The sequence below is a fragment of the Trichechus manatus genome, unplaced genomic scaffold, assembly GCF_000243295.1.
Source record: "Trichechus manatus latirostris isolate Lorelei unplaced genomic scaffold, TriManLat1.0 scaffold00300, whole genome shotgun sequence".
Lineage (NCBI taxonomy): Eukaryota > Metazoa > Chordata > Mammalia > Sirenia > Trichechidae > Trichechus > Trichechus manatus.
The window spans coordinates 1,146,620-1,164,083 of NW_004444236.1; the positions used below are offsets into that span (position 1 = coordinate 1,146,620).

General features: G+C 37.9%; 1 protein-coding gene across 1 annotated transcript; it reads right to left on the reverse strand.

The window, feature by feature from the left end:
• Nucleotides 1–5,126: 5,126 nt before the first annotated feature.
• Nucleotides 5,127–6,178, reverse strand: LOC101350872 (olfactory receptor 10J4-like). Its single transcript, XM_023725350.1, is given in 2 exon segments — nucleotides 5,127–6,137; nucleotides 6,140–6,178. Coding segments are annotated over 2 exon segments (1,050 nt in total).
• Between the last annotated feature and the right edge of the window lie 11,286 nt (nucleotides 6,179–17,464).

Consider the following 17,464-nt stretch of genomic DNA (forward strand, 5'->3'; position numbering starts at 1 on the left):
AAAAAAAAAAAAAAAAAAATACAACAGGACCCATACTTCACGCCATACACATAAACTAACTCAAAATGTATCAGAGACCTAAATATATAACCTAAAACGATAAAGATCATGGAAGAAAAAATAGGGACAACGCTAGGGGCCCTAATACATGGCATAAATACAATGCACACCATAACTAACAATGCACAAACACCAGAAGTGAAACTAGATAACTAGGAGCTCCTAAAAATTAAACACTTATGCTCATCAAAAGAATTCGATAACAGAGTAAAAAAAAAAAATCTATCGACTGGGAAAAAATTTTTGGCTATGACATATCCAACAAGAGTCTAATCTCTAGAATCTATAGAATACTTCAACACCTCAATAACAAAAAGACAAATAATCCAATTAAAAAATGGGCAAAGGATATGAACAGACACTACACCAAATACGACATTCAGGCAGCTAACAGACACATGAGGAAACACTCACGATCACTAGCAATTACAGACATGTAAATCAAAACTATGATGAGCTACCATCTCACCCCAATATGACTGGCACTAATAAAAAAAAAAACAGAAAATAACAAATGTTGGTGAAATTGTAGGAAGATTGAAACTTTTATACACTGCTGGTGGGAATATAAAATGGTACAACCACTATGGAAAATGATACGTGCATAGTTAAAAAGCTAGAAATACAAATATGATATGACCCAGCAATCCCACTCCTAGGAATATATGCTAAAGAAATGAGTCATCACATGAATAGACATATGCACACCATGAACATTGCAGCATTATTCACAATAGCAAAAAGATGGAAACAACGTAAGTGCCCACAAACAAATGAATGGATAAACAAATTATGGTACATACACAAAATGGAATACTGTGTAATGATAAAGAACAATGATGAATCCACAAAGCATCTCACAACATGGATATTTCTGGAGAGCATTATGCTGAGTGAAATAAGTCAATCACAAAAGGACAAATATTGCATGAGACCACTATTATGAAAACCCAAGAAAAGGTTTACACATAGAAAAAACCCATCTTTGATGGTTGTGGGGTGGGGAGGGAAAATCACTAACTAGTTAGTAGACAAATGTTAACTTTGGTGAAGGGAAAGACAATACACAATATAGGGGAAATCAGCATAACTTCACCAAGGCAAAGTCATAGAAGCTTCCTAGACACATCCAAACACCTGGAGGGACCCAGTTACTGTGGCTGAGGGATTGGGGCCATGGTCTTGGGGGTTGTCTTAGTCATCTGGTGTTACTCTAACAGAAATACCACAAGTGGATGACTTTAACAAAGAGTTTATTCTCTCACAGTCCTGTAGGTTACAAGTCCATATTCAGGGTATCAGCTCCAGGAGAAGGCTCTCTCTCTCTGTCGGCTCTGGAGGAAGGTGCTTGTGATGCATCAGTCTTCCCTTGGTCTGGGAGTATCTCAGCACAGGAACCTCTGGTCAAGAGGACACATTCTGCTCCCGGCACTGCTTTCTTGGTTTACAAAATGGTACACAATCATACAATGATGGGAAACATGACCCAGCCAAGTTGACAGATATTCTGGGGAGATACAATTCAATCCATGACAGGTGACATCTAGATCATTTGGAATAACATAGTTCATAAAGATAATGTTCTACATCTTACTTTGGTGAGTAGTGTCTGGGGTCTTAAAAGTTTGCTAGCAGCCATCTAAGATACATCTATTAGCCCCATTTCATAGGGAGTAAAGAGGATGAAGAAAAACAAAGACACAAGGAAAATATTAGTCCAAAGAACTAATGGACCACATGAACCACAGCCTCCACGAGCCAGAAGAACTAGATGGTGCTACCACCGCTGACAACTCTGACAGGGATCACAATAGAGGGTCTCGGACAGAATGGGAGAAAAATGTAGAACAAAATTCAAATTTACAAAAAAAGACCAGACTTACTGGTCTGACAGAGACTGGAGGAACCCCCCAAGACTATGATCCCTGGACATCCTCCTAACTCAGAACTGAAGTCACTTCTGAAGTCCACCTTTCAGCCAAAGATTACACAGGCCTATAAAATGAACAGCAACACATGTGAGGAACGTGCTTCTTAGTTCAGTCGTGTATATTAGACCAAATGGACAACACCTGCTCAAAAGCAAAGACAAGAAGGAAGGACAGGAAAACTAGACTAAAGGACACAGGGAACTCGAGGTGTAAAAGGAAAGGGAGAGAGTGCCGACACATTCCAGAATTGCAGCCAATGTCAAAAAACAATTTGTGAATAAATTATTGAATGAGAAACTAATTCACACTGTACACTTTCACCTAAAGCACAATAAAATTTTTTTAAAAAAAGAAAAAAGTCTCTCTGAGGTGGCTTCCAAACACTTTTTTCATGAGCTATTTAGAATCCTCTTGGACTTTGTGTCTTAATGGGGTTGTATAAGTCAGAATATTCTCAGAGTGTGTGTAGTTGTGTGCACATGTGTATGAAGGCACGTAGGTAAGAGATACCCAGGAATGTAAACTTTTCCCTTACGTTCTTCTATATATGCAAGCCATTTTATAACCTCCCTGGGTTATGACACAGTGAATCATGACTAAGCCAAATGCAAGCCCCTGTTTTAGCACTGGATTCAATTTAGTCTATCCTTCTTCCTATAGCTTAAAGGCATTGTTAAAACAGCATTAAAATTAACACATACAGGCGTGCCTTGGAGATATTTCGGGTTCAGTTCCAGACCACTGCGATAAAGCAAATATCACAATAAACTGAGTCACATGATTTTTTTGGTTTCCCAGTGCATATAAAAGTTACATTTACACTATACTGTAGTCTCTCAAATGTGTAATAGCATTATGTCTAAAAAAAAGTGCATAACTTAATTAAATAATACTTTATTGCTAAAAAATGCTAATCATCATCTGAACCTTCAGCCAGTCAGAATCTTCTTGCTTGTGGAGGGTCTTTCCTCAACGTTGATGGCTGTTGACCAATTAGGTTGGTGGTTGCTGAATGTTGGAGTGGCTGTGGCAATGTCTTAAAATAAGATGATGAAATTTGCCACACCAATTGACTCTTCCTTTCTCAAAAGGTTTCTCTGCAGTATGCAATGCTGTTTGATAGCATTTTACCAACAGTAGAATTTCTTTCAAAATTGCAGTCAATTCTCTCAAACTCTGCTGCTGCTTTATCAATTAAGTTTATGTAATATTCTAAATCCTTTGTTGTCATTTCAACAATGTTCACAGCACCTTTACCAGGACTAGATTCCACCTCAAGAAACCACTTTCTTTGCTCATCCTTATAAGAAACAACTTGTTTGCTTATGTTAACTTATGATAAAATTTAAGATAAAACTCAAGTTTATCATGAGTGTGCAGTAATTCAGTCACTTCTTCAGGCTCCACTTCTAATTCTAGTTCTCTTGCTATTTCCACCACATCAGCAGTTACTTCCTCCACGGAAGTCTTGAACCCCTCAAAGGCATCCATGAGGGTTGGAATCAACTTCTTCCAAACTCCTGTTAATGCTGATATTTTGACCTCCTCCCATGAATCGCAAATGTTGTTAAAGGCGTCTAGAACGGTGAATCCTTTCCAGAAGGTTTTCAATTTACTTTGCCCAGATCCATTAGCTGAATCACTATCTATGGCAGCTATAGCCTTTCAAACTGTATTTCTTAAATAATAAGACTTGAAAGTAGAAATTACTCCTTCATTCATGGGCTGCAGAATGGATGTTGTGTTAGCAGGTACAAAAACTACATTAATCTTGTACATCTCCATCAGAACTCTTGGATGACCAGGTGCATTGTCACTGAGCAGTAACATTTTGAAGGAAATCTTTTTTTCTGAGCAGTAAGTCTCAATAGTAGGCTTAAAATATTCAGTAAACCATGCTGTAAGCAGATTTGCTGTCATCCAGGCTTTGCTGTTCCATTTAGAGAGCACAGGCAGAATAGATTTAGCATAATTCTTAAGGGCACTAGGATTTTTAGAATGATAAATGAGCACTGGCTTCAACTTAAAGTCACCAGCTGCATTAAAGTCACTTCTAACAAGAGAGTCAGCCAGTCCTGTGAAGCTTTGAAGCCAGGCAGTAACTTCTCCTATCTAGCGATGAAAGTCCTAGATGGCATCTTCTTCCAATGGAAGGCTGTTTTGTTTACAATGAAAATCTGTTGTTTAGTGTAGCCACCTTCATCAATTATCTTAGCTACATCTGCTGTTTAACTTGCTGCAGCTCCTACATCAGCACTTGCTGCTTTGCCTTGCAATTTTTATGTCATGGAGACAGCTTCCTTCCTTAAACCTCTTGAACCAACCCCTACTAGCTTCAGACTTTTCTGCAGTTCCCTCACCTCCCTCAGCATTCAGAGAATTGAAGAGAGTTATGGCCTTGCTCCGGGTTAGGCTTTGGCTTAAGGGAATGTTGTGGCTGGTTTAGTCTTATATGAGGACCACTAAAACTTTCCCCATATCAGCAATCAGGCTGTTTCTCGTTTTCTTATCATTTCTTTAAGGACTTTTTCTTTGCATTCACAATTTGGCTAACTGGCACAAGAGGCCTAGTTATCTGCCTGTCTCAGCTTTTGACATGCCTTCTTCATGAAGCTTAACCACTCCTAGCTTTTGATTTAAAGCGAGAGACACACAACTCTTCCTTTCACTTGAACACTTAGAGACCACTGTAGGGTTATTAATGGGCCTAATTTCAATATTATCATGTCTTAGGGAATAGGGAGGCCCCAGGAGAGGGTGAGAGATGTGGGAATGGCTGGTTGGTGGAGCAGTCAGAACAAACACATTTATTGATTAAGTTTGCCATCTCATATGGGTGCAGTTCTGGGTGCCTGATAACAATTACAATAGTAACATCAAAGATCACTGATCATAGGTCAACATAACAGATATAATAATAATAAAAGATTTGAAATATTGTGAACATTACCAAAATGAGACACAGAGACACAAAGTGAGCACATGCTGTTAGAAAAATAGCACCGAAAGGCTTAGTCAAAGCAGGATTGCCACAAAATTTCAGTTTGTAAAAAACACAATATCGCCAAAGCGCAATAAAATGAAATATGTCTCTATTTATAAACTCAAAGAAAAGATTTTTGCAACCTCTCCTCACTAAGTGGGGAGGGGCTTTCCCCCTAAAGCTCTGCCCAGAGCATCTTTGACCTCCTTATTTCTCAGGCTGTACACTACAGGGTTCAGCAGGGAAGTGATGACGGTGTATGTCACTGAGATGAGCCTGTCCTGCCCCAGAGAACTCTGGGACTTGGTCTTAAGGTAGATGATGGAGGTACATCCATAGTGGATGATGACCACTGTGAGGTGGGAGGCACAGGTGGCAAAAGTCTTTCTGCCCTCAGCTGAAGCAATCTTAAGGATGGTAGAGATGATGAGGACATAGGAGAGGAAGACCAGGTGCATGGGTAGAACAAGAACACAGACACTGACCACAAAGTTAATGTTCTCATTGACAGTGGTGTCTGCACAGGCCAACTTCAGCAAGGGTCGCACATCACAGAAGAAGTGAGAGATGACAAAGTCATCACAGAAGGGCAGACCAAACACAGATGTTACCTGGACAATGGCCATAGTCAGCCCAATTCCCAGTGACCCAGATGCCAGATGGACACAGGACCTCTTACCCATGATGATGGAATACCGTAGAGGGTTGCAAATGGCCACATAGTGGTCATACCCCATGACTATGAGCAGGAAACAGTCGTTGATGTCAAAGGTGAGATAGAAGAAGAGCTGTGTGCCACAGCCTTGGATGGCAATGCGTTGGTGAGGACTCAGAAGGTCAGACAGCATTCGAGGGATGATGGCCACAGTGTAGCAGGTCTCAGAGATGGACTGCATGCTCAGGAAGAAGTACATGGGAGTGTGAAGGTGACAATCCAGGAGAATGATGGTCACAATGATGACTTTTCCAGAGAGGGTCAGTAGATATAAAGTTAGAAAGACAACAAAGAATACAATCCTGTGTTTCCACCCAAAGCTGGAGAAATCTTCAAAGAGGAACTCGGTCACAGCAGTGGAATTTGGCCTTGATACTGAGGGAGGTCTAGGTCTGAAAGAACTGAACAAAGGAAAGGGAGAAGTGATGAGCCATCACTTGATCCAAGTGATGAGCTTGGACCAAGGCCAGAGGTAAAGGGGGCATTCATCCTTTGAGCAATGCCCCAGATCCCGCGAACCACCAATGTTCAGCTGTTGAACAATTGGTCAGTGATCACCTGCACTCAACCTCTTCTTTGATAGTATAAAAGTGTTATCCCAGACCCTTGGAGTGAGGGCAGAGATAGAGACAAGAGGGAAAATAAAGACAAACTGAATGACAATTTTATAGAAATAAATACCTGGCCATTGAAGATGTAGGTCCAGATCAAGGAAGAGGCAAATGATACATCAAATGTGCCCAGCTCTATAGTGTCTCCTCAACATACTCTTGAAGTAGGCCCCCAAGGACTCTATGAGGAACAGTGACCTAGTAAAAGGTAAAATATATCTGAGACTGATATCCTTTTAACACTGTCATAATGCATTGTCAACACCAAATGCTTTGTAAGGGACCTAGAATGGCTTCTTCTCCCCAGAACCCTAAGACCTGTGCTTTACTTCCCTAAACCCCTGTCCCCAAATGTCCTGCAATCATGAAAGACTAGAAAAGGGAGCACTTCTACTGGCTTTTTTTTTTCCTGGAGACCCTGCATCCGATATCTTCTAAGATGATGAAAAATAGTTTGATAAGGCACTTCAGGTAACCATTTAGCTTCTCTCCTTCTTGAATTCTAGCCAAAGGCAGGAAAGAAAATGGAATGAATATGAAGATGTCCCTTCAAGTAGGAAATATGTTTTCCTACTACGAAAGAAAAGATGGAATTTATTTAATCAAACAAGGACTAGATGTTCTATTTTTTACTTCAGTTGTGCATACCCCAAGCTTTATTGTGGATAGACATGAGCTGGTTCACCTTCTCTTTGTCTAACCCCATGTAAAGGCAGTATGACAGACTGTACAGGGCGGGGGGTGGGGGGCAGATTTAACCTTTTCATGGCAGGTTAAAACCATGTCTGCTCTTGATAAAATCCACCATGTGTAACCATTTGTCTCCATTCAGAGAGCTGAACGTCATCCTAGTTACCTTTCTTCTCTTTTCCTTCATGAACACAGTACCTCCTGAAATTCTCTTCTCTTGTCCTCTCCTCTGCATGCCTCCTAAAGATACCCAACTTCTGTCCACCATCGTCATTCTCAGTGATCACTAATCTATCTCCCTCATTTCAGTAGAGCCTAGTCCAAGTTTTCCTCTTAAGTGTTTTCATACTCTTTTTTTAAAGAAATCTGCTCATGGAGCTCTCCTACCTAAGTACCGTCAACAGTCCTTCAATAATTTTATAATACTCAAGTATTCATAATATTTTATAATATTCACAATATTCAAACTCATAGTTAAATTGACTGTAGTAATACCCTATAGAATTGCTGTGAGGATTAAATGGGTTAGCGTGTTTGAAGAGATTGTCATACTCATGCCTGTGGCCTGGAATCTTTTTCTGTTTCTTTTGTCCTTCATACCATTAATCAACACCCTAGAAAATATATTCCTGCAACACCTATAGGAGACACTTTCTAACAGTTAGAATAGTCAGTAAAGGGGTGCAGCGAGTGGATTGAGGAAACTAAAAACATTTTCAGAGGAATATTACTCATCTAGATTATAGGAAATGTGGGTGAGGAGGGTAAGATGACAGACAACAATGTATGGAGGGTATAAATGGACAAAAACTTTGAAATCCAGATAATGCCTTTGACTTTGGAGTTTTTACTCCCCTTTGTTTCTTTAAAGTAAATGATCAAAAAAAGGTTAAACAAGGTCTTTTGTACAGCTCCTACAGAGTCCTGGTGGCACAGTGGTTAAGAGCTCAGTTTCTAATCAAAAGTTTGGCAATTTGAATCCATCTTGAAATATAATTTCTAAGATAATCATTATGATAATGTATAACTAACAAATTAGCAAAAAGTAAAGGAAAAAAATATTAATCCAAAAAAAGGCAAAAAATTAGAGGAAAGGTACACAAAAAAAAGATGGGACAAATAGAAAATAAATCACTAAGATGGCATATTTAAACCCAAATATATTAGTGATTTCATTACATGTAAAATGAATAATAATCAAATTAGTAGACAAAGATTGTCAGACAGAATAGTAAAAGAAAATTTTGATGGCAAGAAGAGCATCTTAAATATCAAAATATAGAACAATTGAAAACAGAAGAATGGAAAAATATGCAAACATTAAAAGAAAGCTATTATTTTATGTTAATATTAGAGAAAGATTATTTCCATTTTTTAAAAATTTATTTATGTGTAGTAGCCCCTAAAAAAATAAAATACTTGGTAATAAATCTAACTGGGATGTAAAGGACCTATATAAAGAAAACTACAAAACACTACTGCAAGAAACCAAAAGAGATCTACATAAATGGAAAAACATACCATGCTCACGGATAGGTAGACTCAGCACTGTGAAAATGTCAGTTCTACCCAAAGCAATCTACAAGTATAAAGCAATCCTAATCCAAATATCAACAGCATCTTTAACGAGATGGAGAAACTAATCATCAATTTTATATGGAAAGGAAACAGGCCCTGGATAAGTAAAGCATTATTGAAAAAGAAGAACAAAATAGGAGGCTTCACGATACCGGACTTCAGAACCTACTATACAGCTACGGTAGTCAAAACATCGGATACTGGTACAATGACAGACACAATGAACAATGTAACAGAATCGAGAACCGAGATGTAAATCCATCTACCTATGGCCACCTGATCACTGACAAAGGCCAAAGTCCATTAAACAGGGAAACGACAGTCTTTTTAACAAACAATGCTGGAAAAACTGGATGTCTATATATAAAAAAAGGAAACAGGACCCATACCTCACACCATACACAAAAACTAATTCAAAATGGATCAAAGACCTAAATATAAAACCACAAACTATAAAGATCATAGAAGCAAAAATAGGGTCAACACTAAGGGCCCTAATACACAACATAAACAGGATACAAACCATAATTAACAATACACAAATACCAGAAGATTAGCTAGATAAATGGGATCTTCTAAAAATTAAACACTTATGCTCATCAAAAGACTTCGCCAAAAGAGTAACAAACAACCTGTTGTTGTTAGATGCCACCTAGTCCGTTCCAAATCATAGCTACCCTGTGTACAACAGAAGGAGACACTGCCCGGTCTTGTATCATCCTCATAAGCATTGTTATACTTGAGCCCATTGTGTCAATTCATCTCCTTGAGGATCTTCCTCTTTATCGCTGATACTACCTTATCAAGCATGATGTCCTTCTCCAGGGACTAGTTCCTCCTGATAACATGTCCAAAGTATGTAAGACGAAGTCTTGCATACTTGCTTCCAAGGAGCATTCTGGCTGTCCTTCTTCCAAGAGAGATTTGCTCATTCTTTTAGCAGTCCATAGTATATTTAATATTCTTTGCCAACATCATAATTCAAAGATGTAAATTCTTCTTCTGTCTTCCTTATTCATTGTCCAGCATTTGCATGTATATGAGGCAATTGAAAATACCATGGCTTGGATCAGGCGCACCTGAGTCTTTAAAGTGACATCTTTGCTTTTTAACACTTTAAAAAGTCTTTTGCGTTAGATTTGGCCAATGAATATGTGCTTTGATTTCTTGACTGCTGCTTCTATGGACATTGATTGTGGATCCAAGTAAAATGAAATCTTCGACAACTTCAATCTTTTTTCCGTTTATCATGGTATTGTTTATTGGTCCAGTTGTGAGGATTTTTGTTTTCTTTATGTTGAGGTGTAATCCATACTGAAGGCTGTAGTCTTTGATCTTCACCAGTAAGTTCTTCAAGTCCTCTTCACTTTCAACAAGCAAAGTTGTGTCATCTGCATATAGCAGGTTGTTAATGAGTCTTCCTCCAATCCTGATGCTACATTCTTATTCATATAGTCCAGTTTTTTGGATTATAGGCCCAACATACAGACTGAATAAGTATAGTGAAAGGATACAACCCTGACACGCACCTTCCTGACTTTAACCCATGAAGTATCCCCTTGTTCTGTTCAAATGACCGCCTCTTGGTTGATGTACAGATTTGGCATGAGCATAATTAAGTGTTCTAGAATTTCCATTCTTCTCAATGTCATCCATAATTTGTTATGAGCTGCACAGTCGAATGCCTTCACATAGTCAGTAAAACACAGGTAAAGAGAACCTACAGACTAGAAGAAAATTTTTGGCTATGATATATCCAACAAAATTTTAATCTCTAAAATCTTTAGGTAAATCCAACACCTCTTCAATAAAAATACAAATAATTCAATTAAAAATGAGCAAAGGATATGAACAGATACTTCACCACAGGAGATACTCAGGCTGCTAACAGACACATGAGAAAATGTTTGTGATCACTAGATGTTAGAAAAATGGAAATCAAAACTACAGCGAGACACCATCTCATCAGGACAGTACCGGCACGAATAAAAAAACCCCACAAAATATCAAATGTTGGAGAGGTTTCTAGGAAATTGGAACTCTTATGCACTGCTGGTGGTAATGCAAAATGGTAAAACCACTTTGGAAAATGATATGGTACTTCCTTAAAAAGCTAACAATAAAATTTATTGATGTTTATTTTGTGGCCTATCATATGGTCTAGGCTGGAGAATGATCCATCTGTTCTTGAAAAGAAAATGTATTCTACTACTTGTCAAGTTTTCCATAAATGTTAGTTAGGTCAAGTTTGATGATAGTGTTGTTCAAGTATTCTGTATTCTTACTGATTGTCTATCTACTGAAATGGAATTATTGAACTCTCCAATTACAATTTTTGAATTTTTTTTATTTCTCCTTTCATTTCTGTCAGTTTTTGCTTCATGTATTTTGAAGCTCTGTTGTCAGGTGCATATACATTTATAATTTTATGTCTTCCTAACATATTAATTCTTTATCATAATAAAATACTTTTTTGTCTCTCATAATATTCCTTGTTTGAAAGGCTATTTTGTCTGATATAATATAACCATTCCAGCTCTCTTATGGTTACTGTTTGCATGATATATCTTCATTCATCCTTTTATTTTCAATGTATTTTTGTCTTTAATTCTAAAGTATGTCTCCTGTAGATAGCATATAATTGAATCAAAGTGATTATCGATATGATTGGATTTATGTCATCCATTTTGCTGTTTGTTTTTTGTTTTCCTATACAGTAGTCCCTCACTTATGTCAGGGTTCTGTTCTGACGACTCCATCATATGTCAATTCTAATGTCAGTAGAATACTTCATTTTTTAAAAAATTTTCACTATCATTGCCCTTATTATCAGTATCTTTCTAAATCCTATGTTTGTCTTTGGGGTTGGCATGAGACTGATAACATCAGCAAATTATATACTGCAACATTGTACGTAGTACATAATACTAACAATAAGATGTAAAAAAAAAAAAAAAAACCAAAAACGGACAGTCATAAGTGTGGTTCGTCATTACTCGAATACGTCATAAGGTGGGGACTACCTGTATGTCTCCTGTATTTTCCTTTCTCTGTTACTCCTTCACTGCTTTAGTTTCTGTTAAACAAATATTTTTAGAAATATGTAAATATCTATAGTGTACTAGCCCCTCTGTTGATTTTATCTCTCTCATTGTTCTTCTTTCTGGATGAATGGATGGATGGATAGGTAGACAGGTAGGTAGAGATATAGATAGATACAAGATTTTTATAGGAATTACAATATGCATATTTAAATTATCAAAATTTAGTTCAAGTTAATACTGACTTGATTTCAATGAAATATAGCAACTTTGCACCAGTATGGCTACATTTCCTCCACTCCCTCTTCTGTGCTATTTATTTTCATATATATTACAGCTATTTTTTATAATCCAAAAATATAGTATTATAATTGATGATTTAAACAATTTTTTAATTTAAGGAATAAAATAAAAATACAGATACACACACACATTTCTTTATATTTACCTATGTACATTACATAGATAGCATTCTGGATTTCCTTATTCTCCTCTGTGGATCTAAGTTACTGTCAGGTGCCATTTCCTCTCAGCCTGAAGAACTTCCTTTAGTATTTCTTTTAGGATTGGTTGGCTAGCAACAAATCTCTCAATCTTTGTTTATCTGGGTATGCTTTTGTTTCACTTCATTTTCAAAGGATATTATTGATGTATGTAGAATCCTTTACTAAAAAGTTTTTTTTTGTTTTTTCTCTCAGGAGTTTGAATGACATTTCACTGTCTCTGGTCTCAATTTTTCCTGTTAATAATTTAGCTCTTAATCATAGCATTTTTTCCTCTGGATATGATGACTTACTTTCCTTTTGTCATTTTCAAGATTTTTTCTTTGTATTTGGCTTTTCTCAGTCTGACTCTGATGTATCTACATATGGTTCTTTTTATCCTATTCAAGTGTTTTTGGGCTGCTTGGATTTATTAAATCAATGTTTTTCATCAAAATTGGGAATTTTTCCATTATCCCTTCAAATATTTTTTTCTGCCCACTTATCGCTCTCTTCTACTTCTGAAAATCTCACTACATGAATGTGAAAATGTTTGATGTTGTCTCAAAGTCTTCGAGACTGTGTTCATTTTTCTTCACTCTTTTAATTTTCTATTCTTAAGGTTGAATAATTTCTATTGATTGATCTTCAAGTTCACTGATTCTTTTCTCTACCATCTCAGATCTGCTGTTTATATCATTGTCTTAGTTACTAGTGCTGCTATAACGGAAATATCACAAGTGGATGGCTTTAACAAAGAGAAATTTGTTATCTCAGAGTTGAGTAGGCTAGAAGTTCAAACTCAGGGTGCCATCTCCAGGGGAAGGCCTTCTTTACCTCTGTCAGCTCGGGGAGAAGGACCTTGTCATCTATCTTCCCCAGTCGAGGAGCTTCTCTGCACAGGGACCTCAGGTCCAAAGGACACGCTATTCTCCTGGCTCTTGTTTCTTGGTGGTATGAGGTCACCCATGCCTCTCTGTTCACTTCTCTCTTTTATATCTCAAAAAAATTGACTTAAGACACAACCTAATCTTGTAGATTGAGTCCTGCCTCATTAATATAACTGCCGCTAGTCCTATCTCATTAACGTCATAGAGGTAGGATTTAAACACACAGGAAAATCACATCAGATGACAAAATGGTGGACAATCACACAATACTGGGAATCATGACCTCGCCAAGTTGACACACATTTTTATAGAATGCAATTCAATCCATAACAATAATCTATTGAAATTTTCATTTCAGTTATTGTATTTTTTACTCTAGAACTTGCATATGCTTCTTTTTTATAGCTTCTATTTCTCTTTTGAAATTTCCTTGTCTGTGGAATCATTGCCATCATATTTTTATTTTAATTCTTTGAACAGGATTTCCTTTAATTCTTTGAACTTATTTATAAAAACTGCTGCCATGTCTTTGTTTACTAAATCCAGTACATGGACCCACTCAGGAACTAGTTTCTATTGATTGTTTTTTTCTACTGAACTTGGATCACATGTTTCTGTTTCTTTACATCAACTATAACATCTGCTTGGAAGATGGAGCAACTCTGGATTTTGTTTTATATTTTTAAATACTGTTGTTGTTTTCCTTTTTAGTTACATTCTTGAACTTAAAATGAAGAACATGGCTCTCCTGTTGTGTAACTGCTGATTTCTCTGCTCAGGTTTTTTAATACATTTTTTAAGCCTGGCTTCCTCAGATATGCTTTGTGACTGCATAGTTTAGTGGTCAGCCATTCATTTTGGCAGAGACTGTGTTCAAACACCTCAAGCCCATAAGGCTTCACCCTCTACCTATCAACCTGTGTGCAGGTTGTAAAATGCATTCAAAGTTTCAGCCAGTTCTCAGGTATCACTTGACTTTCACTTTTACTCAGACTCTGTCAGGTATTTCTGTGCATGTATAATTTCCTGTGCAGCCAGAGACATGTGGGGAACTTAAATCTCATCCCTTCAGTGGCTCTAATATTTCCATAATCAGTTAAACTTACGTGTTTTTGTTGCTTACCTAGAATCAAGACCACACATCAGACAGCAGAACTGTAAAGTGTGCCTATTACTTCCCAACTAAGCCTGCCACATTTAGCCAGCAAAGCTGCAGGTTTTCACCCAGTCCCCACACTGAATATAGAATAACCCCTCTGGTAACAAAACTGTTGGTTTTCACAGCCAATCCCAAGTAGATAAACTAAAGTGCCTATCCACTGAACTGGGGGAGGAGGGGAGAAGGGGATGGGAGGAGCCACAGACAAAAAGGCCACAGGCTTGCTATTCTTACCTAAAGCTCCAGCAATTTTTTAAGCATAAATATTTCTCAATTTATCTGTCTTTGATCAATTTCCAGTGCATTGAAATGGCTGTTTGTGATAATTTTGTACACGTTTATTCTTGTTTTTTTTTTTTTTTTATTTTGCTGTTGAAAGGAATTCTTGGCCTCTTCTTGCCATTATTACTAGAAGACCTGTCTGCTCCACCTCCTTTCATTGCCTCCTCATCCATAACTAGTGTCAGATGCCAGCAGACTCCTAATTCATAGAATTAGGAAGCTGGAAAATGTATATAAGAATTGATTCTAAGTTTATTAGAGGAGGAAGAAACGTAGTGTTCAGATTGACAAACGTTATTGATGGGTGCATTAACCAAAGATTTTGGAATCAATGTATCTGCTCAAGCAGATGAGAGTCACTCATAGTTTGCTCAGTCATTTAACTGAAGCAAGAACTCCACAGTGGAAAACTTAGTGTCTTTTTTTCTGCAACCTGTGGTTAAAGATGTCAGATGTTGCCACTGAAGGGCTCCATGATGCCAATAAACCCATTGCCGTTGAGTTGATTCCGACTCATAGCTACCCTATAGGACAGAGTAGAACTGCCCTATAGAGTTTCCAAGGAGCACCTGGCAGATTCAAACTGCTGACCCTTTGGTTAGCAACCACACCACTTAACCACTATGCCACCAGGGTTTCCACGATTCTAGTAGGAAGAATGAAATCCCAAAGAATCAAAAACCAAGAAGAACCACTTACCTGCAAGATGTAAAAAGTATATGTAGTTATTGAAATGAGTAGCAGTAATAATCAGAAGTGTTTACTTGCAGAGCTCTTTGAGACTACCTAATTGATTATTGTGTTCCTAAGTCACAGGTGGTTGCTATGAGTAGGAATCAACACCAGAGCACCTAACAACAACAAGATTGAAATAGATTGGAACCTAGATCTGGATAATAGTAATAATAATTTTTAAAAATTGTTAGAATGGTGAACATAATCCTACCATGAGTCACCATAATGAATAGTTATGGTCCTTCACCCAATTCCCAGGCTAGAGCCCTTGAATAATGGATTCTGTCAAGCCCCAATAGGAAGATCACCATTCAGATCCTTCAGGTTTCTGTAAAAAGTCATACTTTTTCCCTCTGGATAAACATTCTTCTGAGAAATGATGCCTGAATCACTGCTGGGTCCTGGTAAAGGCAAGTCATAGGAAGCCTATCACAAATTTGTCTTTTGTCATTCAACGAGACAACTTTATATCTATGTTTACCATCCTAGTTCCAGCTCCCATCATATTTCCACTGGAGAACTGCAGAAGCCTCCTAATGAAGCTTTCTGCATCCAGATTTGCTCTTCTGTAATCCATTTTCCACATTTCAAGCCAACCTTTTGAAATGCCTATCTGATTGTGCTATCCACATCCTTAAAAGCTTTGCTGGCCCCACATTAGCCTTAGAACAAGCTTAAGGGGGTGCCAGACACTGCACATTCTCACCCCTCAACCCGTACCCCCTACCTCCTCCAACCTCTCACCCCACACCAACCCCTCTACAATATTTAGCCTTATTTCAGTTCTTGGATTGAGCTATTATCGCTAATCTACCAAATCCTTCTCTCATGTTTTTTTTTTTTTTTCCCCCTCTGCCTTAAAATTCTCTTCCCTAACTTCACCTGTTGTTGTTGTTAGGTGCCTGCCGAGCTGTTTCTGACCCATAGCGATCCTACATACAACAGAATGAGACACTGCCCAGTCATGTGCCATCCTCACAATCCTTGTTACACTTGAGCTCATTGTTGCAGCCACTGTGTCAATCCATCTAGTTGAGGGTCTTCCTCTTTTTCGATGACCTTCTACTTTACCAAGCATGATATCATTCTCCAGGGACTGGTCCCTCCTAATAACATGTCCAAGGTACAGGAGATGAAGTCTCGCCATGCTTGCTTCCAAGAAGCATTCTGGTGTACTTCTTCCAAGACAGACTTGTTTGTTCTTCTGACAGTCCATGGTATATTTAGTGCTCTTTGCCAACACCATAATTCAAGCCATCAAATGTTCTTTGGTCTTCCTTATTCATTGCCCAGCTTTTGCATGCATTTGAGGCAACTGAAACTACCGTGGCTTGGGTCAAGCACACCTTATTCTTTAAAGTGAGTTTTTGTTTTGTTTTGTTTTGTTTTTTAACACTTTAAAGGGGTCTTTGGCAACAGATTTGGCCAAAGCATATGTTGTTTGATTTCTTGAATGCTGCTTCCGTGGGCATTGATTGTGGATCCAAGTAAAATGAAACCCTCGACCACTTCAATCTGTTCTCCGTTTATCATGATGTTGCTTATTGGTCCAGTTGCGAGGATTTTTGTTTTCTTTATGTTGAGGTGCAATCCATACTGAAGGCTGTAGTCTTTTATCTTCATCAGTAAGTTCTTCAAGTCCTCTTCAATTTCAGCAGGCAAGGTTGTGTCATCTGCATATAACAGGTTGTTAATTAGTCTTCCTCCAATCCTGATACCCCATTCTTCTTCTTATAGTCCACTTTCTCGGATTATTTGCTCAGCATACATATTGAATGAGTATGGTGGAAAGATACAACCCAGACACACACCTTTCTGACTTTAGACCATTCAGTATTCCCTTGTTCTGTTTGAATGACTGCCTCTTGGTTTATGTACAGGTTTGGCGTGAGCACAGTTAAGTGTTCTGGAAATTCCCATTCTTTTCAATGTTATCCATCTACACAGTTGAATGCCTTTGCATAGTCAATAAAACACAGGTAACACAGGTAAACATCTTTCTGGTATTCTCTGCTTTCAGCCAAGACCCTTCTGACATCAGCAATGATATCCCTCATTCCACATCCTCTTCTGAATCTGGCTTGAATTTCTGGCAGTTCCCTGTTGATGTACTGCTGCAACCACTTTTGAATGATCTTTAGCAAAATTTTACATGTGTGTGATATATATGATATTGTTCTATAATTTCTGCATTCTGTTGGATCACTTTTCTTTGGAATGTGCACAAATATGCTTCTCTTCTAGTCAGTTGGCCAGGCAGCTGTCCTCCAAAGTTCTTGACATAGACAAATGAGCACCTCCAGTGCT